General features: G+C 35.1%; 1 protein-coding gene across 6 annotated transcripts in view; it reads right to left on the bottom strand.

Annotated features, from left to right (window-relative positions):
- Positions 1 to 27,178, bottom strand: part of MAPK10 (mitogen-activated protein kinase 10) — a 310,548-nt gene that overhangs the window by 71,325 nt on the left and 212,045 nt on the right. For 4 of the 6 annotated variants that reach the window (XM_019465215.2, XM_019465205.2, XM_019465224.2 and 1 more), the window contains 5 exons: positions 16,667 to 16,796; positions 12,324 to 12,382; positions 11,136 to 11,274; positions 10,280 to 10,445; positions 7,698 to 7,769 (listed from right to left, as the gene is read on the bottom strand). In XM_019465215.2, coding sequence (XP_019320760.1) covers positions 7,698 to 7,769; positions 10,280 to 10,445; positions 11,136 to 11,274; positions 12,324 to 12,382; positions 16,667 to 16,796 — 566 coding nt within the window. The remainder of the gene's footprint in view (positions 1 to 7,697; positions 7,770 to 10,279; positions 10,446 to 11,135; positions 11,275 to 12,323; positions 12,383 to 16,666; positions 16,797 to 27,178) is intronic. The other 2 variants (XM_019465201.2, XM_053901414.1) reach the window with 1 other exon arrangement.

The following is a 27,178-nucleotide window of genomic DNA, read 5'->3' as shown; positions in this document are numbered from 1 at the left end:
TGATCGAAATGGAATCTTAAGTCCTTGTGTTGCTTCAGTTTCAAGTGGTTCTAGACAGTTGTTGGTTTAATAACTGGTATCAATAACTGGTATATCTCCCAGTTCTTCTTTGTGTGGTTTTGCTATATCTAGATATTTCAAAGGAAAAGAAGACCATCTTTGGAAATTTATCTTTATGTCAGAATCCAAAATACAGTTAATAGACCATAAAGCTTGTCATAAAAATAATGCAGAGATACAAACTTTAGATATGAACTATCGATTAATATAATGAATTCTATTTTCTCTATTTTAAAGTATCTTTTCTGAGTAACAATACCGTAGAAATTTTTCCAATTTCCATTCCCATTTAACTTTACTCGCTATTCATTATTCTTACAGATTATCCATGTTTATGCCACCTAAGTGCTAAGCTTTGTGTCTAGAAATGATAAGCTTTATTACTATGAATTATAAAAGTATTATATATGCACATGAATTTATATGGATTTTTATACACTGAAGATACGATTATTTCTTAAGATAAAGTCCTTGCATCAGATTTTGTGAATTATTCATCACAACTAAAACAGGAAATAGGTAATAAAAGAATTTGATACTAAATCTTGTTGGAACGGAGAAGTGGGGGTTGGTGGTAAGCCTTCCCTCAGCTAATATACATAACTACTTATCAAGGAGACTATATTATTTTATGATATTTTCAAGATATTCCATTGAATGCTGATTGTACATAGACCTGAGAAGAAATTAGCAAATTCAGTTACTGTAGGATTTTGATGCTGTCTGAGACAGCCTGTATTTGGGTCTCCATAAGAGTTTTATACACTAATGCTGTCCAGTTAGAATTCTCAGCGCTTTCATGAATCTGATTTATTACATTTCCTCTCCCATCATCAGTATTCCCATAGGCAGAAAGCAGATTCATTTGCAATTGTGACATTCAGAAACTGAGTCACTTTCCCTAGAAGGGATGTTAAGTAAGTTTTGGTTTTACTAAATTATGGTGAGAAAATCTAAGTGAGAAAATCTCAAGTGTCATTGTATCATTTGTCAGGCATTAGATTATGCTAAATTATCTCTTCTCTATTCTAGCCAAGAGACAAAAATGATATAACATAAGCCCTGGCAGCTTAAATCTAAATAAAGAAAGCATTATATTGCTATTTCCACATTCTGTCCAATGGCTTGGGTTGTAATCTACAATGAAATATTTTTTGAACTATGTGAATTTCTATCCAGAAACCTGGTAAATGTCTTCCACCTAGGAGATTTTGTGGCTCTGGTAACACAATTGTGAGACCACATTGCTTTTCTCCCTAACCTATTTCTTCACTTAGCATAGGATTCAGAAAATGTGCTTTGATAAATTTTCTTGTAAAGCATACCTCAAAATATAATAGCAAGAAGATTTAACATAATTTTCTAATATCACAGCACCATTTCTTTGAAAAATTTGTTTCAAAAGTTATAAATTTATATATATAACAAGTGCACATTGTTTTAAACTTCAGTGAAAAGATGGAATTATAAAAACTAAAGAAACATACATATTTTGCACATGTGAATCTGAATAAGAAAAATAACATTTATAGAACGCTAAATATTCAGAAATCAAAACAAGATTTTTTCTTTGAGTCTACCCATTCAACTTGCTTTTCTTGTTTTATAACTTCTATGTCATAATATAATTAATTTTTACCATTATTTAAAACATTTTGTATTCCTCATTGGCTTTTTTTACAAAACAGAAAAAAAGCCATTAAAACTTATCATAAAGGAGAAGACTTTAGCTTTATATTAAATCATAAACCAAGCTATAGGCTAAAAGACTTATAAGATATTTCCCATAAAAAGACTGAATAATTTTTTTACTGTACCAAAATATTTTAAATGTCATCTTTCAAAATCCATGCAATTCTGTAGTGTATATAAATAAGTAATTCAAAGATATCCTAATTTTGAAAAAAAATGTCTTTTTCTTTAAGTTTTTCATGTTCTAATCAACAAATAGTAAATGCTGGCTCCAAATGTCTCACATGCTCACCAATGTAAGTATCCTCACTTCATTCTGTACATCAAGTTACAAAAGTATTTTAGTAAGTAGCAAACTTTTTCTTTCTTTTCATTGTTGTCAAAATTTCACAGATAATTTTGGTTTCTCATCATTTGAGAGAAATTTTATTCTGGGTAGCCTCTTAGTTATTTTCATTTTTAATAGTTTATCTAATTCAATTTGAAGGTTATTTGGGCTGGAGTGTCTCCAAACTAATTAACTTCATAACATAAAAACTGTACTTCTTGGAGCCCCTGGGTGGCTCAGTTGCTTAAGTGTCTGACTTCAGCTCAGGTCACGATCTCATGGTTCATGAGTTTGGGCCCTGCATCAGGCTCTGTGCTGTCAGCGCTGAGCCAGCTTCAGATCCTCCATCCCCTCTCCTCTGCCCCTCCTCCACTTGTGCTGGAGCTCTCTCTCCCTCTCTCTCTCTCTCAAAAATAAAAATATTTTTAAAAATTGTGTTTCTTATCTTTGAAGGTATTTAGAAGTATGTGTCTGTTTGTAAACATCTAATGTTTTTATCACCACAGCAATCCTGTAAGACAGGGAAAGGAAGTATTTTACAAAGTAAATTAAAGTTTAGGGGGTGTCACATCACCAAAGTGAACAGAACTAGATGCCAGTTCTTGGAGCCCTATTCCAGTACGTACTTGACATTCATTTGACTGCAGAAGGCAGAAAGAATGTCCCACACACTGCTCATGGACTCTGTCCAGAGGACCAACAGGGCCCAGGGCAATTTGAATAGAATTTCACAGTAATGACTAAGGAATGTGTTTTATTATTTGTGTAGTTCTTCCCCTTCAATATTTCACAGAACTCTATGTACAGAACTCTGTAGGGGGGTAGGGGGAAAATAACATGCTTTTAAACCTGTCTGTATGCATTTCCGGGAGACAGGGAGCTTCTGGGGGACCGAGCAGTCCTAGTCCCAGCTCCTAGTGGAGCTTTATGAATGCTGGCTCTCAGCAGCCCCTCTCCAAGACATCAAGGAGTAGAGGCCCAGCTCCTCAATTTCTTGCCTTCTGTTCCACCCTGGAAGTCTGTCCTCACTTGCTGCCCCCTTGCAATATATCTCTCTGAACTCCTTTTATGACCTTCATGACTTATCCTGCCCTCTAGTGGACTCTGGCCTAGTCTCAACTTCCTGGGTGAGAGATTTTCCCCCTGTAACTATGTCCTCCTTCCATCTTTACAGACCACCTCAAGCACCAGCTCTGACTCTAGTGATTCCTGTCTTACTCAGATTTTTCTCAAAGTAATAACAATGAAATAGTTGTATAATAATAATCAAATAGTAGTAAAACTAATGGTGAGAATAGATTCTTTCAAACAAGTACGTACAGAGAAATAAAGGTGAAACGTCTTATTTTTTCTCATGTTCATGATTATCTGCCATTCGCTTATGGGTATGAAAAAATGGCTGAAGTCTTACATTGCAACTTTACTTAAATCATAAGCCATATCTTGTTTGAGATAATACTGTACCATCTCAATATTAGGTAAAAGATTATAGTAATGTATTAGTTGCAAAAGTTTATTAGAAAGTAAGCATGGTTATTTCAAAGAGGTAAGAAGGATTAAGAATCTCTATCTGCATTAGATGAGTATCATCCACAACCTCTAATTTTTATTCACTTTACTTTGATTATTCCTAATTTTCATGTTCACATTCAGAAAAGATATGACATTCATTAAATTTGAGGATGTTTTCTTTATTTATTCAAATACACTTTTGGCAAATCATTTATCTGTTCCTTAATAACTTGGCTCCTTGGCAAGTCTATATGTACATCCTTTTCATTCTAATTGGAATTTCTCATGTCTTCAGAGGGAAAAGCAAAGGGGTCTATTTTAGCAATCAGATCTGGCATCATTTGGAGATAATATACTTGAGGTCTAGCAATTTCAAATGAATACAGTGTGCCTGTCTTTAATATCATGTAGGTCCAGGAAACTCTGGCCAACAACTCTAGATGAAGGACTTCACAGGCCTTGCTCAAAGAAGGTGTGGCCATTTGAAGAAGAATGGAAGAAAAAAGGTAAAAAGAATATATCTAAGAGAAGTAGGCTTAAGGAAAGAATTTGTAGTATATGAAAATTCTACCAGTATTATGAGACTTCAGTAATCAAAAATACCGCATGCCCTGGTTGGGGTTTGGGGTGGGTGAGGGAATCAGTGACTAAATATCCCTTAAAAAAATTATGAGAAAAATCAACCTTACTATCTACTATTGTTAAAAGAGACAAAATCTGAATGAAATGTAAAGTCATTGACAACCTCTTTTGTGATTGTTGGACTCTTAAAGAAAATAATGGACCTCATATATTTACTGCTAACTCAAAATTTATCATGGGCCTAAGAATTTTTAGTAATACTATACATTATGTCAATAAATATGCTATGAAATAGGTTTTAATCATAACACTGTAATAAAAATTGAGTATATAATAGTATATGTTTGTATAAACTATTAATACATTAAAAACAAATATTTTATAAATGGTCCTTTGGATATTAAAAAATAGCAAATTAACAGAAAAGGAAATATGTATGTATGTATATAATGTATTTGTTTTGCCAATACTTAAATAATTAAGAAACTACCCTGTGATATAACCTGGATCATATCAATAGCCAAGAAATGTACACAGTGTTCTCAAAATGCAAATACAGTTTTAATTTAGGCATATAGCTAAAACTTCAGTCATCAATGATAATTTCATAAGATTTCCTAGTTTGTCAAGGTGTTTTACTATTTTTGTCATAGGTTCAGATAAAGAAAAGGAACGTTAAAAAGTTCTATGGAGAGAGGGGAATAATGATTATGATTATAGAATATTACCATATAATTTTTCAGCCTCAGAGAAATTTAATAAAAATTACTCTGAATAATTATAAGGGAAAGTCAAAGAACTTATGATTGCTTTGTTTTTAAGTCTCTGAAAAATCTTAGAAGTAGTCAATTAGCCTATACTAAGCTTTGATATTACTTCCAGTAAGTGCTGGAATCTTTCAATATGCTAAAATATTGGTAAGATTCTTCTCTCCATAATTACTCCATCAACCCCCAAATGTGTATCTAATCACCATGGTTAGTGAAGTTAATTCAATGCTCTGATCTCTCAATTGTTGCTGGGAAAATCTAATCATAAAATTATAATAACTTCATGTAAAGATTAATGAAACAATTCCACTCAAAAATACAGAGTACATGTAATCCACTGTTTAATAGAGATACTACAGTTTAGTTTAATTTTTAAATGTCTTCATGACTTCAGACATTAAATTATAATTTTAATTATAGGTAAAATGAACTAAGGATTTAAATACAAATGGAAACATTTCTAGAAAGATGGCAGTTCTTCTAACACGTTTTATCTGTAAATTATTTACTCATATTTAAGTAAAATTTAACTTAGCAAGATGTTTTCCATTATAAATGTCTTCATGTAACTTTTCCATTGACTTTTAGGTCTGTATGCAGGCTCATTATCACATAGGGCAGTAGGCTATCAAAGACCATTATTTTATATGATCATCACTGAGATAAAGGAATACAGAATGCAAATCCTTATAATGTAAATTTTTATGTTGGAATTTATTCAATTTCTAGGATCACTTTTATCAAGGATATATATTTTATGTATTGATTTTAGCACAATTTACTGTCAGTTCCAAATATTTTCCTGAAACAAACTATAATAAAGGGAAAAAAAGATCTCCAAGAAAATAATTATTGGAAGAATACAGAATTATCAATATGGTGCTATTATCTTTGTTTGCTTCTTTTTCTGAAGGATATCTTGGGTTAGAAAATGTCTTGACTTTTTCTAATTGTATTGGCTTTTAAATTTAATACTGGTAAAAGAGGAGAAAGAGCAATCCTGATAAATGCCTGAAGAGCTATATTAGATCTCAGAGCACCAAGCCACATGGAAATCAAGTGACCTATAACAACAATGTCATGTGGAAATGAGATATTTTGTGACTTATCTTCCACTAACTAGGGCATTATAAAGATGTAGCTGTGCAACTTCACTTTGAGTGTTGTGAAGTTCCCCTTTTTTTGTCTGAAATATACTCCAAAGACGAAAACACACACACATACACACAATCCTACTTTTATATGAAACCAGTACATTTAAATATGAATGCGAATTATAATATTGTTCTCATCAACTACATTGGATATATAATTTATCCTCAAAATATAAATAATTTAAAATAAAATGAAAGTAAAATGAATTATCATTTTAATCAATATAAAAATTATTGAGATGTTTTACATGCTTTCTTTTTATATCCTCAAAATCTAGTATGCATTTTGTGTATAAAATATATCTCAAATCAGACTCATCATAATTTAAATACTGAATAGCCACATGTGGCTGCCTATTGGACAGTATAGTCCTAGAAGATGTCATTACTCTTGCCTTATTATTGGAATTTAGAGAATATCTTACTAATATCCAGCAGAATAAATAAATATCTACATAATGAGTGCTCATAGTGGTATAAACTTCTCACTGAGTCAACTAAATAACAGTCATAATCTTACATAATAAAAGAGTTCCTTAATACAGCTTTCTTGTTAACCAAATATAATATTTAATAGTTATAGACCACATGTTTATTGCCAATTTCTAAAACAATTTCATATATAATAATATACTGAACTCAATATTGCATTATCACTGTTAAAACTGGAAATTGTTGTTGTATTTAGATTTGCACTATTGTGTGTTAGCAGGGTATTTCTATATGCATAAAAATATATTCTCTATTAATATGTAAACTTTATTACGTATATATTACAAACACTAATATGTGACTTTGTTAGAGAGTAAACTTTGGATCATTTTAGACATATATCAGCTCATTTAATAATTCTAAATCATACATATTTCTCCAAGAAATTTCTATTGTAATCTAGCCCAGAACTCAAGGGTAGAACTTGAATAAACACTGCTTTTTAAAATTCTAAATTTCATTGGAAAAGCGATTATCTGTGTCTCAGTCAACTTGACTTGACTGTCTCCAAGTCAAGTAAGAGAAGCTTATATTAAACCCAGCTGATCTCTGGCAATTTGAATAACAATTATGGTTTTTAAACGTGGAAGTTCATGGTTGAAGGGGGATATGCTATATTGACCTATTTAAGACTGGATATAGTGTCAAGAGTAATTCAATTCAATGAAACTATAGACAGAAGCTTAGGATATCAACAAGGAGAGAAATTATTATGCCTAAATGTTGAAGAAGCATACAATGATTTTAGGAAAAAGATGGAAAATACTTGCAAAGAGTGACTTCTTTTGCTAGTTACAAAGATATTTTAATAATTTGGGATTTGGTGACCTCTATTATTCATGAAAAAATAGCATTGCTATTTTGAGTTACAAACAAGAAAATAATTTAAAGGAAAAAAAGCCCATTGAAATTTAATTAAAACAAATCATTGCAGTAGGTAATCTTCAGTACTGGTCAGATTATATAAATCATCACTTTTTTTTAAATCACAAATACACCACTTACCCAACTTTTTGCTTCTATCTTTACTCTCCTGGTAAAATCATTATGTGTTTAAAGGGAGAGAGAACAAAACAGGTAAAGCTGCAGCAAAAGGTACAAGGATACAGTCCCTTCCTGGAAAGAGGATTTTGTGGCGAACCATTTCTCCCATAATGCATCCCACAGACCATATATCCACTAGAACAGGAGAGAGGGAAGTGAAGAAAAGGGAGGAAAGTAAAGTTAACTAAGATCATTGATCTCTGAAGGAGGAGGAAAAAGAACAGTTTCATTAGAAGGTACAATTTTTGTCTCCCCCCAAAAGTTGCCCCAAAATTAAAACCAGCACTGTAATATTACATTAACAATGTTTAGCATGAGAACTCAAATTAATTTTTAAAAATTACTTTATGGGTACCTTAGATTGCCTCTGTAGTGCCATAAAAGGGTGATATGGAAAAACAGCAGATAAACCAAACGTGTCTCCATGGTGGGTGGCGGCTAAAAGCCACCAAGAGGTTTTTTATTATTTGCAGGATATAGAGAAAATAATCTTAAGCAACCTACAGGAGTGGCTGTTTCCATTTTCTATTACACTCAGTTACATGGAATAGGGCAACCAAAAACCGCTTTTTTGTTCCCTTTGTTTTGTTTGTTTGTTTGTTTGTTTGATTGGTTGGTTGGTTCAGAATAAGGTACATGCAAGCACATCCAAGAAACTACGAAATGGCAGGAACCGTGGTTTACAGGCAGAAGTATTGGAATCCCTGGTATTCAGGACTTAGTTTTTCCTTCAGAGGTTATCCTTGTAATAAACATCAGTTTTAGTTTCTATTTGAAGTATTTCAAAAATAAAGATACGATCAATTAGCACATATATAAAGGAGTCATCTGGAAGTAAAGTGAAAAAAAGTATTAAAGGTGTTTAAAAATTGTTTTATTTATTTGTTTGTTTTCTTTATTTCTCAGTTGTCCCAGTTGTTAACAAAACATGCTTCACCTTCTCTTACCAATCTTTACCCTCTTCCAACTTGCTTTTTAGTAAGGATCAAAGGAACTTTGGGGCAAAGACATTAGGCTGAAATGCTCCTTGGGGAAGGAAGGCAGGGTTAGGTGCACAGGATAGCCAGGCATGCCTGATGTAGGAACAAGCGGGTGTTTCTGCATGATAACCTTCCTCTCATATGCAAGAGGGCAGCACAAGGGTGTTAGCTACATCTTCACAAATCTAGAGAAATGAAAAAGCTAAGGACGTGACTTGCAACCTTTTCTAGTGAGAGAAGGAAAATGGATGAAATTACATGCCATTTGTTCTGCAAAGATCTGGAACACCATCAATAGGCAAATGCAGCCCCTAACGCCAGACCTCTGTAGATCCTTGATTTCTTGAATTTTTTAATTAATTCCCCTTTGACGTTTTACAAGTAACCTGTGAAAAAGGTCTACAAATGTCTTCTTTTCCGAAGAAGTTAGATGTGGTTAGATTATTCCTTGGGAAGAGGACTAGATTTGCCTCTTCCAAGTCAAAAAGTAACAATTCTGCCATTGCTCACCAAAGTGAACCTGACCTTCCTAAGAGCTGACTTTTCCCTTTCTTCTGCACAAGTGCACAAAAGTATTGGCTCTCTTCTAATGTGAAAGTACACAAAGAAATTTGTTTAAACTGGTGACCAGGGAATTTTCATAAAGGTACCCTGTAGCACCTGCACATAAAAATATATAGATAATTATTTTTGTAAAACTTATAAAAATAGACTGCTAGGAATTAAATAGAATAAAACATAAAATAAGCATGAAATGTACATTTAGGATATATATATACATATATATATACACATATATATATGTATATATATATATGTATATATATATATAAAATCTTAATTTAAAAGAATTTTAATTCCTAAATATATTGGATATATATTTTTAATATGCTACATTACTTACTAGAGATATTCTTTTCAAAATAATGTACTGCAATGCATTCTAATAGGTATTTTATAAATCCTTTAATAAAATCAAATTGCAATACATTTTGAGGTTTCTACTTTTTCTTTTGAAGTGTTCATGAATACTAGAAGTAACATAAAATTTAATATTTTCTCTATGATTCAGAATTTGGAATTACTAGGTAATTGCTATCCTAAATATTACTTACAGAGCAGTTTAAAGCATTGAAGAGACTCTTACCTAACTTGAACAATTTGGATTATTCTAAATTGATTATCCAATGAGCATTTGTAAAGATTCTTGCTCCAAGCCTCTGTGATATCTTTTTGTCTTCTCCTAGGAGTAGAGCCATCAATCTAAGATAAGCCATAAAGCCAAATGGCTAACTGTAACAGACAGATTTCTTCCTGTTTTCATACTCAAAACTCTGAGTTGAGCTGCAACCCAAACAGCATTTTTTCTCAATATCTACAGCATGTGTGCTAATCCATATCTGTTTTCAGATGCCATCCACAATTCTTTTTAGCCATAACATTTTAGTGTTCTTGCAGCAAAGCTTACTTTTCAGAAACATCCTTCACATTTTTAATGAATGATTCTTCATAGTAGTGTTTTTAAATACCTCTTAATATGAAAGCTGGCAACCCTATTAAAAATATACATTCATATGCATGAAAAAGAACACTGCCCTTGGCCATCTAAAACATATGCACATTTTCTTCATGGTTTCTGTGACTGCTATGCAGAAGCCTCCTTACCGTTCTCCTTGTAGCCCATTCCCAGAATAACCTCAGGGGCTCTATAATAACGGGTAACCACATAAGGAGTCATCATGAAACTTGTGCCTGCCGTCCTGGCGAGTCCAAAGTCGAGGATTTTCAATGTACAATCAGACTTGACTACAATGTTACTTGGTTTTAAATCCTGACAATAGGAAAAAGAGAAGAAATTAAAAGCCAGAAGCAAACGGAACATATGATCTCTATCTACTCAATCAATATGGCAGTCTTGCAATAGTATTGATAGGGCCCCCCTTGCCTACAGAGCGCAATATAAAGCAAATGATTAGCTTTTTATATATATTTTTAAGTATCTTCAAAAACTTATTAAACCCAGAAGAGAAGTGTACTATCAATTTTACAGTTTAGGCTCATCTTGGGAAGAGCTCTTAGAATAAATAACATATCATTTATTGTCATCTGTTAGATTTTTCCTTATGGCAACATAAACTTTTCAGCTTATTTTTCATTTCTTGGCCTGACAGAAGAGTGAATCAAGGCAGCTGTCTTTGTACTGCCAGCAACAAACTGTGGAAATGAATGGTCTTATTTCAGCTGCACATATGACCTCTGCCAATCAAGGGCCTAGAAAACATGAGGCTTCTCAGAAGCCAACTCTCAATGAGCCGAAACAAAATGCTAAACGAAATCAACTGAAGTATAGCTACAATTTTCTTCTGTACGTTAGTGGACTTTGTGCTAATTCTATAGTCAAAGAAATGAGGAAGTACATTATATTCAACCTACCCCCCGCTACATAAAGAAAACAATCTACAGTTGCTCTCTCTCTTCTCCAAAGGCACTTTAATTATAATTCTGGAGTATGTATTCTTACCCTGTGAATAATTCCAGCAGAGTGGAGGTGCTTGATGCCACACAACATTTGGTATAGCAGGTAAGACATTCGCTCATGGTCTAATTCCATTTGAATCACCTGACACAAGTTGGCATCCATCAGTTCCATTACTAAGTAACTGGGAAGTAAATCCACAAGGTTAGTCCCAAATCACAAGATCCATGAAGTCCTTCAAATAGGTCAGAATCCTCTCCCAAATCTGTAAGTCTTCCAAACTTCTCAGCTCTACCTTTGATTGAATTGAGAACATGAAAACTTTCCAAGTATTACATATATGTTAGCCATGGTAACTCTACCACGAGGTCACCAGCAGAAGCAGCATTTATTAGTGTGTGGTTCCTACCCATATATTTTCTACCTTCATCTTGTCCTCACGTTTCCCTGAATTCACTGAACTGTTTCTTGAGTATTATGATTAGAAATTAAAGAAAAAAAAAGTCAGGGGTCATCTGGGTGGCTTAGTTGGTTAAGTATCCAGATCTTGATTTCAGCTCAGGTCATGATCTCACGGTTTGTGAGATAGAGCCCTGCATTGGGCTCTGCACTGGGCAGGGAGCTGGCGTAGGATTCTCCCTCTCCCTCCTCCTCTGTCCCTCCCCTGTTCATGCATGCATGTGTACAAACACTCTCACTCCCTCAAAAAAAAAAAAAAATAGCATCTCCTATTAAATGCAATGTATCTGTGCCAAACAAGACAATGTGTTAAGATTTACTTCCTCTCCTCTGCTATTGTCACTATACTTCTAGATAGGTTATTTTTGCACAAAATCAAAGGCACCACAAAAAATAGAAATAAAGATTTAAAAATTATTTTTATCATATCCCTTTTCTTGATATTTCTCAAAGTGAATAGACTCATTCCAGAAAGCTCACAGAATCAATTAATAATAAAAAATACATAATAAATAATAAATCTTCTCTGATTGAACCAAGAACATAGAACAACAAAGCACAAGTGCCAGAAGGCCAAAAAGAAGCAGAAGTATCTTTCCAGGAAGGAACACCAGAAACAGAACCTTCTGTTCTATCACTGGATCCCTTTCATTTGCTGTCAGCTCTTATTTCCCTTTAATCTCTACAAGAGATTTCATCCACTGATGTATATCAATTTCCCTTGAGTTATATAAGTGCTATGCTCTTCCTTCCTTCATGAGTTTTGTTACTTACACATCCTGGAACTCCTCCAGTGTTTTCTGGGGTGTGAAGACATTTAATAAACTAATAATCTGGAAAAGAAATAGTAGAAGGGACAGAGGAAAGAGAGAAAGAAAAAGGGAGAGATTGAATTATTCAAAAAGCATACTGAAACAAGTATTTAATCCAACTCAAAGTCACACACTAGTGCTCTGGTAGCAATAGAAAAGTTGGGAAAAAACTTCTAGAACTGTTTCACAGAACATAGAAAAATGTACTCAGAAAGGTCATATATATGATATCTGCCTTTGGGTTAAATACAATTAAAAACGCTCAAATTCTTAGGCAGAAGGAAGAATCAGAGAAAATATATAATTGTGTAAATGCTTTAGAGTGTGATTCTCCTTGGTAGAATATAGAGTTGTAATGCAATTAAGCAAAAATGGAAGGAAGCCATGTAAGAAAAAGATGGGCAGCAGCAAAACACCCAACAAGATGTAGCAAGGTCATGGTTTTCCTCCAAATGAACAAGACGGTGCTCTAATTTAAGATTTTTTTGTGTTACTACTTTAGTTTCTTTTGCTTCTATTTCACACACAAATACTATTTAAACTAATGCTATACTGATATGTTTGGGGAAATGTATAATATCCTGGATGATATCAATAATGAATTTAGTGGAAAATGTATTTTAAAAGTTACTGCAATTCTGTCTCTTAAATTTTTTGTTGCCTGCTTTGGTTATTTTATATATTAGTTAGCAAAGAAGTTTACCTTCTAGCATAAGTAAATATTCTCTACTAACGTCAGTGGGACATAAAAATAAAAAATAGGGATAACGATCTTCTCACAGGATAGATGCAACCATTTCACAAAACTGGATAAGTACAAGATTAAGATTTAAACATCTTTAAACTAAAAATTAATAAATTTTGGTAAATTCTGTAAGTGGTATAGAAACATATGAAATAATGAAAACAAAACAAACTGATTATAAACATCTGAGAAATGTGATCAAGTCCACAGAATGCTTTGGGTCACATGTAGTTTTCATTTGTTGAGGAATTATTGAGAAAAAATTCATAGTACAATGCATATTTTCATACACACACACACAAATGTATATATGGCAATGGTTATTACATATTAAGAAAACTATGATCATCTCTTCTAAAGGAACCTTAGGTTCTTTAGGTTATGGAATATGCATATAGAAATAAAATTATTTCAAAATATCTTTGAAACTTGTGATTAAAGTGTCTTATTCTGTATACTGATAGTGTGTGCTGAAGCAATGTGTGATATATCTGTCATTGTATGTACATCAAACATATACAGTGGGTTTGTTTTTCTAGTATTTTATCAATATTGCAAAGTAATTCATCTTGATATTTGGTCAAACAAAAACATCAGAGATTGTGCACAGGGCACACACACACACAACACACACAAACAACCCTTAAATATGGAAAAATGCTAACCCATATCACCTGGTAAATAATCTAGGTATTTGAAAATTAATTTAGAAAATAGCATTACAATTTTGAGTAAATCAAGATTATTTTAAAAGGTTAATTCCCCACTATGAATTCTTATTTTCACTGGGGCACCTGGGTCACTCAGTCGGTTAAACATCTGACTGTTGGTTTCAGCTCAGGTCATGACCTTGCAGTGCATGAAATGGAGCTCTGTGTTGGACTCTGTGCTGACAGTGCAGAGCCTATTGGGATTCTCTGTCTCTCCTCTCTCAGCTCCTCCCCAACTGGTGCTCGCTCTCTCTCCTTCTTTCTCCCAAAATAAATATATAAAAACTTTTTTGAAAAATTCTTATTTTCCCTTTTACTATGCCCTTGCTTCATCACCTTCATTTTCTTTGATTTCTCTCTGTTTTTTCTTTGCTCCCTTGTAAATTCTAATTCTTAACAATAACCAATTAAAAATTGTCCCTTTAGAAACATATTATCACAGGTATTTTCATTTTAGTTCAACAGTTTCACGCAGGAATCTGATTCAGTTCCTTTATTCCGACATATTAAAATGCAGATACGAATTAATGTTTGTTATGGCTCCACAATCACATTAGCCATCATTTCCTAGAATTAGGTATTCATTCTCTAAATGGATTCTCTTCTCTATTATTAAAGATTTAGTTGGGATTCTTCACTGTTTTACTTTACTTTCCACAGCATTTACAGAGTTCTGCATTCTGACTGCTTTTACTTAATATTACAAGTACTCGTGTGGAGGGGCGCCTGGGTGGCTCAGTCGGTTAAGTGTCCAACTCTTGGTTTCGGCGCAGGTCATGATCTCATGGTTCATGAGTTTGAGCCCCATGTTAGGCTCCGCACTGTCAGTGCAAAGCCTGCTTGGGATTCTCTGTCTTCCTCTTTCTGCCCCTTCCCTGCTCATGCCCTCTCTCACTCTCTATAAAATAAACATTTAAAAAAAAGTACTAATGTGGAATTTACATTTGGTCATAAGTGAACTTCCTTTCATAAGTGAACAAGTTCCAGATATTTATTTCCATAGACATATACACATGCACATGGAAATACACACATAAAAGGGGGATAGCAGGTAGAAAACCATTTACAGATAATCCTTTCAATTGGGAACTTCTTTTTAGGTATCATAAACATGAACTTCTACATTTCAGTCAAGAACAGGGAGGATGATTCCCTCAAATGCACCAAGTAAGTGGAAATTTCTCCACAATGTGTTTATTGCATTATAGGAGCTGAAAGGAAGATGAGAGAAATATAAGTATATGAAAACACTATCAAAATCTCCCATACTGCTGCTTCACTGATTATATCTATCCATTTTCCATTGCCCATGGTATTTCTCATCCTCTCTGCTATGATAAAAATAGATTGCATTGGCCATGTTGTTAGTCTTGTTCCTGCCTTCATTTAACATACTGAAAGAACAAATTGGTTTAGTAGAATGACTTTTCTTATGAATCATCCTTTCCATCATTTATAGTTACCTTCTAGAAGTCTTGTGTTTCTTGCATGGCAAAATTAGAGATGGGTACGTACTTCATAAATTTGCCTTTTTAGTGAGATCTTTCCTGCTCAATCTATTTTAAAAAGTAAGCCCACCCACCAGCACTGACCAGAATAATTTTCCTTTTGCTTTGTTTTACTTACTAGTGCTTATCACCATCTGACATTCTATACATTTACCTATCTATTTTTTAGACCATCTTTTTCTCTCATCAGTACAACATGAGCTCCACATGGTCAGGGATTCGTTTCTGTTATCTCTACTGATGTAATCTTAGCATCTAGGTTTATACATGGGGCACATTTTATTTAACAAACATGTCAAATGACTGAACTACAAGTCATTGGAGTAGAGTAATAGAAGAAAAGAAAAACACTGTCATCAGAGAAACAATCCACATATTTGTATTTCAAACATCTTGCGACTAAACTCTTATACATTTGCTTCTTCTTAGTGCCAGTGATAGATGGTTGGCCTTATGACAAATCCACTTGCTTATAAAACTGCACTGATAATTTCATATATTCTGTGTGATTTTCATACTTAAGAAAAACTATGCAGACTTATAGCTATTTTTATAGTTTTATTATAATAATTTGCAATTATTTTCATTATACATTTATATGTAATAAATTATATGCACTGTACTTATGAATTATTTATTAATAATAGTCATTATTAAAATAATGAATTATCTCCCCTGTATCCTTACTAAAAGTAATGGGAGCATAGAAAGAATTCTAGAGGCCTTTATCTGCAAATGTAGAAGCTTATATACTCTGAAGCGAAGAATGTGATATAATGGTATACACCCTACTGAGTTCCCATGAAAAATGCTCTTGATAATCCTGTTCTGAAGTGCTTTGCAGATACGTTCCTGTGCATTTGCCCAACTCTACAAAAAAACAAGATGCTGAAGCACAGTGGGTACAGTAAACATTTGAAGGCCACTGACAGACTATAGTCAAAAAAAAAGGAGATAAAAATCTTCACCTGTTAATAATAAAGAAATATAGTATATTGTTCTATAGGATATTTTAGGGTTTTGTATTTGTTTTTTATTGTTTTCGGAAAAGTATGGAGCTCTCTGGTTAATTTGGAGCAAGATACCCAAATATGGTTAATTTCATAGCAGGAAAATATCTATCAAATTCATCCTCTCACACCATATGGTTTTTAGATGGTTTTTAAGCAGAAAGTTATCATGAGGACAATGAAATAAAATGTAGCATATGGACTGGATAAACAATCTTAACAGGCAGACATTACAAAGTAAAGAAAGCCTTTCCTGCTCAAGTTGGCACACAGATTTTCTTTCTCCCATCTCACAGTCTCCCACTGCCAGAGGTTTAAAAATAACAACTCACGTTTTTATGGTTCACACACTTCATGAGGACTAGCTCCCGGTAAGCTCTCTTGGCATGCGTTTGGTTCTGAAAGGGTCTGCTGAGCTTCTTAATGGCCACATTTCTGTCAAGAACGGCATCATACGCAGCACTGCAGAAACCCAAGAGCAATCCAGAATTAGGAACAAAGAAGCCCATAAAATTCCTGTCTACGGATATGGGTAAAGGATATGGATAAAGAAAATACTATCCTGGAATCCCACTCAGATATCTTCTCTTCAGGTCACATGCCAACCAGGCTGTAAATAAAGACCTAGGAGTGGGGTGCTTGGGTGGCTCAGTTCGTTGAGTGTCCGACTTCGGATCAGGTCATGATCTTGAGGTTCAGGAGTTTGAGCCCACCGTCGGGCTCTGTGCCGACAGCCCAGAGCCTGCTTTGATTTTGTGTCTCCCTCTCTTTCTGTCCCTTCCCCGCTCACGCTCTGTCTCTCTCTCCCTCAAAAATATAAATAAACATAAAAAATTTTTTTAATAAAAAAAGTAAAGATCTAGAAGTGACTAGTATCAAACCATTCTACTTACTAAGAAAAGTAAAAAAGGACAGTATCTTGCCCACTCGCCCCAGAAAGAAACCCAGCATAAAATTGCCTCCTTGATTGGGAGACAAAACAAAAGTGCTCCACTCTCCCACCAGCCATGTGAATGTGGCAAGTCATTTCATCTCTCTTGGCTTGAATTTCTCATCTAATAACATGTGATATTTAGGTTTTCTCTAGCTATAAAACTCCACTGTTATTTGGTTATTTTAAGAGAACATTATTCTTTCCAGTTTTTAAGGCATGACATTCATTGCCATGAATGCACAGGTTGGTTGGTGCTCAAGTGTACCCATTAACAATAACAAAGCTGAAAATAAGGAATCCAGTAGGAGGGTTTTTAGAGCATAAATAACTGCATTTCAATATGAAGACAGAAATGGATGCTACTAGCATTGAAGCTTTCAAATTATTTGAGAATGAAAATCTACTATGCTTTGAAGGCAATCAATTTTTAGTGCTTTTTCTCTCATAGTAAAGAATATATGGGTCTGGAGATCAAATAAGGAAGTGAATATCTTCTTGGCATTTACCTAATGACTCACTCACAAAATGGTTTTTTGCTTGTTTGTTCATTTTTGTTTTACCCCCATCCCTGCAGCTTCAGATTGTGCTGGATTTTGTCTTAGTTGCCAGAAAGGAATGCAGCAATCAGTGTCCCCTACCATTGATCTGTTGAATTGGAAGTGGTATTAACCATTCAGTATTCATGCCACTAAACTAAAAGATAAAGGGGGTGGGGTGCCTGGGTGTCTCAGCTGGTTAAGCATCTGACTTTCGCTCAGGTCATGATTTCACAGTTTGTGGGTTCAAGTCCTGCATTGGGCTCTCTGCCGTCAGCACAGAGGCCGCTTCAGATCCTCTGTCCCCCCCTCTCTCTCTGACCCTCCCAAAAAAAGATAAAGAAAGGGGTTACTGTATTGTAAGATAATGATAGATTAGTGGGATAAGGTTCGACAAGATCTTAGAAGTCATCTGGTCCCTGACTCCATTTAATTATTCCATTTAATAGTATTCTTCTCCAAAATATCTCCATCAAAAGTTTGACCAGTCTCAGGGCACCTGGGTGATTAAGTTGATTAAGCATCCGACTTCAGCTCAGGTCATGATCTCACAGTGCATGGGTTCGTGCCCCGCATCAGGCTCTGTGCTGACAGCTCAGAGCCTGGGTCCTGCTTCGGATTCTGTGTCTCCCCCCTCTCTCTCTGCCCCTCCCCTGCTCACACTCTGTCTCTCTCACTCTCTCAAAAATAAACATTAAAAAGATTTTTTTTTAAGTTTGAGCAATCTCTGCTTGAGCATCTCCAGAAACATGGACCCCTTTAATATCAAGGCAGCTTTGAGAATTGGAAATGTCACCATTCTAATAAGCATAGTTTTATCTCTGTGGTTCATATTGACCACTCTCAGCTCTGAATGCTGGGGTAACTCTCAAAATAAAATACAGTATTCTCTTTTCTATTATGGTAGGTCCATAATATTTGAAATCCATTAAAGGACTGGGCATGATCTTTGACCTATAGCTATAAGTTTTTCTTATTTTTCCCCTAAGTTTTTTCTTTCTCAAGTTAACTATCACCAGTGTCCTACCACCATTTGTCAGAATGTCATTTCAGGTCCTATCACCATCTGGCCAGTTTCCTCTGAATATACTCCAGTGTGTTGATATCTGAAAATGTGGATCCTGAACTAAATAAACATTGCTAATCCAGGCATAGAGTGTCAGCGAAGATTACGGTAGGGCTATCAATTCCTTCATTCATTTACTAGCTCATTCATTCTGTTGACACAGTTAATGTAACTAAGTCTCCCTTGGCTTCTTTGATAACTGTGTCACACACTATTGACTCACAGTGAGCATGTTAATTAAAAATGTTGCCTTTTTAAAAACCTGTGCTGCTTTTCACCTCTTCATGTTAGCACTGATACTTCTGTTGTTGTGTTTGTTCTCATTAGCCTACCGAGAGCAGCACAGGTAAAGGAAAGAGTCAAATGGGCCTACATCTTCTAAGCAGTACACAATAACAAAAGTGAATTCAGAGGAAGAAAACTTGTTTTACGAAGTTAAGAAATTGTATCAGCAGGAAACTGGTCAAAACAATCACCTTAAAGAGAAAGAATACATTTTAGTCCAAAACAACTTAGCTGAAGTCATTAAATTATCTTTAAAAAGAACAGCAATCAGTCATGCATTCCTAGAAAGAAAAATCAGGAGGCAAATTCTGGCATTGTCTGGTCAAACAGGAAAGTGTCTTTCCAGGTAGTTCCAGGCATCCAATCAGCCAGGCGGACGTTTACAACTGTATTGATTCTCAGAGACTATGGACAGTTAGCATTCAGATCAGCATCACTTTATACTGATTCTATCTTCTTGCGGTCAACATTCTGCTCATCATGCTCTCCTTTGGATCTTTGGATACAGAATATTGCCTATATTTGGTCAGCTTGACTGGCCAATGCAGTTTTACTATTGCATTTCTCATAGTTTAGTACATCAGCCTCTGGTTTTTTATATAAGCCTTTAGTGAAGGCTGGTCAGTGTGAGTTTGAGTCCCTGAGATACTGACCAGATCCTGCAGGACAGTGGGCCAGCCTCCAACTTCACGGGGAATGGTTGAGAAAATGCCATCCTCTGGGGCTCTTGGCAGGTTCTGGCCAGTTTCTGCCAGAAATGTTGTGGTTTTCCCCCCTCCCTGTGGTACCTCTTCCTTAAAGTTATTTTAGGGATGAATCTCAGCACTGTTGCTTACTAGATGTGGAGCTATGGGCAAGCCACTTACACTTTCCAGCATTAGTTTCCTCACATTTGAAATGGAGATAACAACCTGACAAGATAATTGTAATGAGTAAATGAGATAATAATGCAGCTATAGTGCCTCACCTAGAGTAAGCACTAAATAAATAATGACTATTACTATTTTTAAAATCGTTCTTGTTGGAGTCATTGTGTAAGTCAGGGCAGGATAAAATATTAATTCCTATGGCATGTGCTACAACCTGACATGTATCTACTAATCATCAGTTTTTAATCTTTCTACTAATTACACATCCATTCACCTATACCACTATCTTGGCCACATTTCGTAAGTTTGTCTGGTGATATAAAAGTTAAGGACAAAAGCCTTCTTAAAATCGAGATACATTATAGCCATGTAGTTCTATTACTTTCCATTTTAATAGGTTATTCAGTATGATTTGCTTTGAACCGACCCTTTATTCCCAGGGATTGCTACATCCTTTCTTAATAGTTCACAGGGTGTCTTTTGTAACCAATACTAAGACTAATGTCAAGCTCAGCAGATGTCTCATAATCTCTTTCTTTCCATTAAAGAAATTGGAGTGCTTGCCTGTTTACAGTTATATTGAATACTGTGCTTTGGGCTCACTGAATTTCCATTCGCCACCTTGCATCATGTCTTCTTGTACAGAAGGGACTTGGAAGTTAAATGTACAATTCCCAGATACTCTGCAGTTAGTGGTCGGGACTCCAGTAAGGTCCTGCCACACAGATACAGCTAGGAGAGATTTGTGAGGCGAAAGGGAGGGTGGTCATCCTCTAACATTTCTGGGTTGGCAAGCAAGGCCTCATGGAGATATGAAATTTTCTTCTGTAGCAGTGACTCATTCCCCAGATTTCTGGGTGAGAGAAGGGGTTGAAGCAAAGGCAACAGTGGCCTCCAGGTTGCAGGCCCGTCACCAGCATCATGGGGTAGCGACAACAGCAGTATTAAGTACACAGTTTCAGCTCTCTGATTCCTAAATCTCAGTTACAACCATGTATTCTGGAAGCTCAGTGGTTCTAGGACACTCTCAGAGGTAAGAGCTCCCCTTGTGATTCAGCTCTCCGGTGTCTGGGAGTCATTCCAAGAAACCCAGACTAGAGCTCACTTCTCCAGGCCTTCCAATGATTTTGCAAGCACCCAATTTACCGTATTAAATCTTTGCCTACTTTAAATGTTTCTGTCTCCTGCCATGAAGCCCAGATGACACTCAAGTCTTTCCCATCTTCTATAATTCCTCAGTGATTACTGGCAGCTGTTTAGCAAATACATCTGCAAAATTGGCATCACTGGTGCTGTATAATCACAACTTAATGTCTGAAAGTTTTCCATTACTGTTTAGTCATCTTTTTTTTTTTTTTAAAGAGTCTTGGTCTACAGCACCTTACTTTTTCTCTTTCAGTATTTTCTTTCTTTTATCTTCATGCAGATAAGGGATAAATCTTTGTGAAGATTTTCCAGCAACTTCCAGCAACTTTCCAACAATTTTGCTAAAAACTTACCAGAATTTCTTGACACAAGGTACTAACTCACCTCCACTTAAACCAGGTTTGTTTATAAAAGAAAGACGTAGCCTTTTGTTATACTCCTGTCATTTAATCCAGTTTTATGATGCTATAAAGTTAAGTTTACTTCCTTGAATGTATTTATATAACCATACACACAAAGACATATACATGTGCACACACACCTCTCTGTAGGCAACCATTATTCTCTATGTATTTATCAAGGTTTTTTTTTCTTCTGGAAACCTCTTGCACATAAATTCTTTTTCCTAAATAATAACCATTGATTCAATAATCTTTCTTATTCCCTTTCCCTTTCACATTTAAAATGTTCTTGATCATATAAATGTTTATGGGTAAAAAAACATCTCTAGGCCTTATGAGAATATTATGTCTTAAAAACAACAACGACAGCAACAACAACAACACAGCTTTAAAAACCTTATCATGGCCGCATCTTAAACATCTTAAGCTATAGCCCAGCAGCCCAAATTCCATCCTGGGAGAAATTGTCCCCTTCATCACTCTTTTCTCACTTTCCCACATTCTCATCTGACCTTTCCAAAGGCCTGGACTTTAGTTGAAAGCTACTAAAAACTTTCTTTCCAGTGCCCCCAAATATCCCACTTTGGTACCCCAAATTCCAGTCCGTAGAGATGCTATTGAGACACTGATTCCACCCTGGAGAACCACGTTGGGGAAGCTGCCAAACCCTGCCTCAGGCTTTCACAATCATTCCTCCTCCTGTCAGGAATGCTCTTCTCACATCCTCACTTACCCAATTCCATCTTGTGATTCAGGTTTCAGCCCAAATATTATCTCCTCAGTACAAGCCTTCCCTAATCATCCCATCAAGAGTCAACAGTTGATTTTTTTGATTACCTGATTTTGTCATTTGAATTGCTTGGCTGTAGCAGTTTCCTTATATTTTGTCAGGGAAGCTTTTGATTGCAAGCAATAGAATTTTAACTAACAGTGACTTAAGTAATGAAAATGTTAATGATATTACATAATGGAAAATCCAGAATTAGGCATATGCAGCTTTCAGGGATAAATTACAACTCTTTGGGGCCCTAGACACTTTTGACTTTTGATTTTCTGCAAATTGGTTCTCAGCACATCAGGTGGGGGTGGGGGGAAGCCAAGGATAGAACTTCATTAGTGCATCAAAGGGAAGGATAGGTGCTGTGCTGCATTGCTAAGATTCCCCTTTTATTATCCTAGCTGCTGGAAGTGCTGCTCACAGATGGTCCCTCAGCTCTTAACCCCCTTTGGGTAGAATTTCAGCCAAAAAGATCTGCTTCACCAAAGTCTATGCTTTCTTCATGGGCAGCCTTCACTCAATAACTGATGAACCTGGGATTATAAAAGCCTGGCCACCTCATCCCAATTCAGGACAGCTGGTAAGGCTCACTCCATCTTCAGAACTCCCAGTAGGGTCAGCTGAGGCTTCCACTGAGAATGCATTGCAGCAAGTAGGGACCAGCAAGGGGCTCAGAAGCCCCTGCCTCAAAGACAGCATCAAAAGTAGCCACTAGTCTAAACACTATAAACTGAAACAGTGCTTAGCAGCCCTTCGGTGAACTAGTGACAAGGGACATTTCACAAAGACCGACTACCTTGATGAAGAATATGGGACCAACTAAACAAACTCACCACCACCAAAAATTAGATGAACCTAAAGAAGATGGCTGTCCTAGATGGCTGCCTGATTTCCATTTCTTGGAAATCGAGATGGGATGATGGCATTGGAGAAGAAACTGAAGGCCCCCAGAGAAGAACTGCTTCATCTCAGAGAGATGGGGTTATAAGGCACAGGCAGGCACTGCCTCTCTTTTTCTCATTTTATCTTTCTGATAAGTTTTCTCATGCCCACCCTGATGCCCTTCATGACCATTGAGTGAATGAACCACCCATGTATGTTCAAACCCATGTTTGAACCTACAAAATCCACAAAGCTGCCAGCCTGCCATTTGATAGGGTAAGCTGGAAACTTGGAAATTTAGAGTTTGGCTTGATATGAAATATGTGATGGTCCAGAGGCTGGTCAACCTGCTATAAAGCATAGGGAGAGCACATAGAGAGTCGTCAGAATATCCTTGGTATGCTGACTTTGCCATTTGTGTAGCATAAAGCTATATTTACATATTTAGTATTTAGTAAACCTTAACTTTTCAATAAACACTTTTGACAAAAATAAAAAAAATGAGACCACATATTTAATTAAAATACTATATACTGAATTAGACTTCTTGTGTTTTCTCAGGTACAACCAAATGAAAACCAGAAAATAATCCTCCTAAAGGAACATCAGTATCTATTTCAAAGTCAGTAACTATTTCAAGAAGACTGTGCCCAAACACAGTGATTTAACACATGCACCTGCAAAAGATGCTTTTACAGATTACTCTTGAAACATGACTTTTCACTTAGGTCAAATGGTTCCTTTTCTAAATTAATCCTTTCATTTTCAGTTCCAAGGTGCTTGGTTTGGTTTGATTTGCGGGGCGGGGGGGTGGGGGTGGTATGTACAAAAAGTTATGCAAAGCTGTTAATGTGTTCTATTGGCAAAAAAATAATTTTGTAAGCATTTAAACTTTTATATCATGTTACCAAATGCTTCAAATATAAAATAAGTATATTTAATAATAGTTTGATTTTCTATCCAATGACTCGAAGCTTGGAAATTCAAAATGAAACCCCTGACAATAGGATGAAAACTTATAATTTTAGTTAAAAATGACATTGAAGACCTATCAGTTATTTTTTTCAATAACACAAATACAAATTATTTTGGAGAATATTGTCATACTAAAAACAATGTTCTGACCAAATTAAAAAAATCTATGGAGTAGAAATGGATTTGAATTGGTTGTGATACAAATGTAATGAATATTGGGTCCAAATAATTTGCAATATTCTACAAATCAAAATATAACTTACATATACCTTACACTTATATGTCAATTACATATTAATAAAAAACAGAATATATAGGCACCAAAATTTGTAAATATTTTTATACATACTTGGTGAGAATCACTTTATTACAGAATTTTGGAGACAAAACTGATGTTGAATAAAAAAAATCAAGTTGTTTCAGCAAGTCAATCAGCATTTTCCTGGAAGCCTTCATCATTCTGGTTGATGAACAACTATGTAAATAAGTCTTAAATTTTGGATGCTTTTTTTTTTTTTTTTTGCCCTCAAATCATGTGGAAATCTTTAATCGTGGTATTTAGTAAATGGGGCATCCCAATATTTCAGCTTTTGAAATTCTTAGGGGATAGCAGAATAGCTCTAAACAAAAATTGCAAATAAAAGCACACTGAAATGCACTAGAAGGAACTGAAACAAGAAGGGAACTAAGAAATCAAATCCAGAAAATGAGTTCTCAAAGAGAGGACAACATTTAATTTTGAAAATCCACAAATATGATTTAGAATATCTTAGTTTGTAAAAAATAATAATAATAATCTTTTGATAGAGTTCATAATTTTAGGAAGCATTCATATGATACATAGGATTTGAAGGTGTTCCTAATTTGGGGATATTCTGATTATAAGTGCCTATAATTTTTCAGCATCTAAATGTGACAAACCATTAAAAAGACCCTCAGTAGGGGCAACCTATTTGACAAGTTCCATCTTACACAATTATTTATTAGCAAAGGAACTCTAAACGAAAGGGGGAAACAGAACTTTCATGAAAAAACTTGGGCTGAAACACTCCTATATTACAATGCAAAAATAAAATAGAATTGATAATATTTTCAACTTAGTAGAATTTGTTCTTACCAGGTACCTAAGACCTTCTGGGAGTATTTTACAGATAAAAATATTGTGATCTATATTGAAGGTGCCAAGATTTCAAATTTAGTAACCACAACATACAATTTTGAAGATTTCCAGAAATTTAACAAAAGGTTAAAAATAATACAGTCACATTAAGAAAAATGTCTTCTTCAGAAAATATCAACAAAACTGTACTATAGACAGGGCTAGGAAGTTTTGGTTGATTAAAATACATCAGTGTATATCCAGAATAATTATTCTTCTCATGTTATATTTTTGATATGTAGGTAATCAATATAAATCAATTTTTAAATCTTATTTGTATTTTTAGTTTATTTCTTAAGAATTAGTTAATTTAAAACAAATTTTAAGGGCACTATTTTTACATCCATCAATGTATTTGAATATGTCCTTTCACTATCAAAATTTTCCCAACTTAGACATAAATGATAAGGTCCCTGTCGCTCATGACCACTGGGGTCCTGGTTGAAGAGGCTTTTGTATGTCACTCCCTACAAGATGCAAGAGGCAGAAGCAAGGGACTGCTCTTCCAGAATTACTGCTACATTCCCATTTTTAGTCATTTCCTGGCAATAAAATTTGACGTATGGTTTATATCTGGTAGTTTTATTATAACAAGATTTGCCTTAAAAATCTGCATAGTAACCTAGGTTAAGTTTCAAAACTTGGATGATGTCAGACTTAGCCAAGGAGTGGAAGCTAATTGAATGCATCATCTTTTTTTGTGCAAGCAACTCAAACTCTGGAACAGTTGACTCTCAAATTGGCCTGTGATAAGAATGTGCTATGTTTAAAATTAACAAACTAGAGACAGTAAGATGTTCCTTTGGCTCAGAAGTTGGGACTATCGATTGCCACCTGAAAAATTGATCAGACCCGTTAGGGGACTCACAGGAATCATAAACGGTTCCTGCACATAGGACATATGATAGAAATAAACATTGCCCAACCTATGGGCCCACTCTCTCTTCTTCCAAGCCTACCCCAGCACAGTATTTCTGGTTACAATCATGACTGCTCTCCACTAGCCTGACAACTGAAGTAGCACTGCTCACTATGAATGGCCCCCAACACCTACCAACACATCCATGTAGAATTTATATTGGCTATTGTTTATGCCCCTGGACTTCTTTATACATTTATCTTTTCTTTATTCACTTCTCCTACTCTGATATTTGGGCTGATATTTATGAAACGGAGTTCTAGCTCTACAGCAGTTTGTTTGTAGCATCATTATAGGAGACTTATTACATATCGCCTTTTATTGCATCATTTTCTATCCTCAGAGTTGTGCTCCTTAATGGCCAAAATCCTGAAGGATTTAGCTCTGTATTCCCTATATGCTTTATGTATGAAATTATATTTGCTACTTTAAATGTTTATTTCCAAAGCTTTAAATATGTTAATAAAAGGACATTATATATGCTAAAGGGCAAAATTTTAAATAAACTAAGCACCATATTTTTTAAGTGGCTCTGTTACACAGGATGCCAAAATATTATCTCCAGCTACGATGTCTTTATGAAGGCTCCTGATTCACACATATAACTGTCTACTGAACACCTCTAATTGGATGTCTCAGAAATATCTGAAAATTAGTACGCCCAAAACTGAACAAGCTTTTGTTTTCTCTCTTAACCTTAAATTGTCCCCCTCCAATCTTTCCCTTAAACACCCATTTGTTCAAATGTACAAGTCATCTGAATTTTTCTCTTCTCATCTCTTCCCCATATCCAGTTCATGAATAAGTCTTCGTATTTACCTCCAATGTAGATTTTCAAACTGATCCACTTAACTCAAACTCCATTTCCATTACCATGTGTCACATTGTACTATA

Source organism: Panthera pardus, unplaced genomic scaffold, assembly GCF_024362965.1.
Source record: "Panthera pardus isolate Hobbes unplaced genomic scaffold, ASM2436296v1 HiC_scaffold_13, whole genome shotgun sequence".
NCBI classification, from domain to species: Eukaryota; Metazoa; Chordata; class Mammalia; order Carnivora; family Felidae; genus Panthera; species Panthera pardus.
The sequence above is the reverse complement of the archived record's forward strand: the minus strand, read 5'-3'. Positions and strand labels throughout refer to the sequence as shown.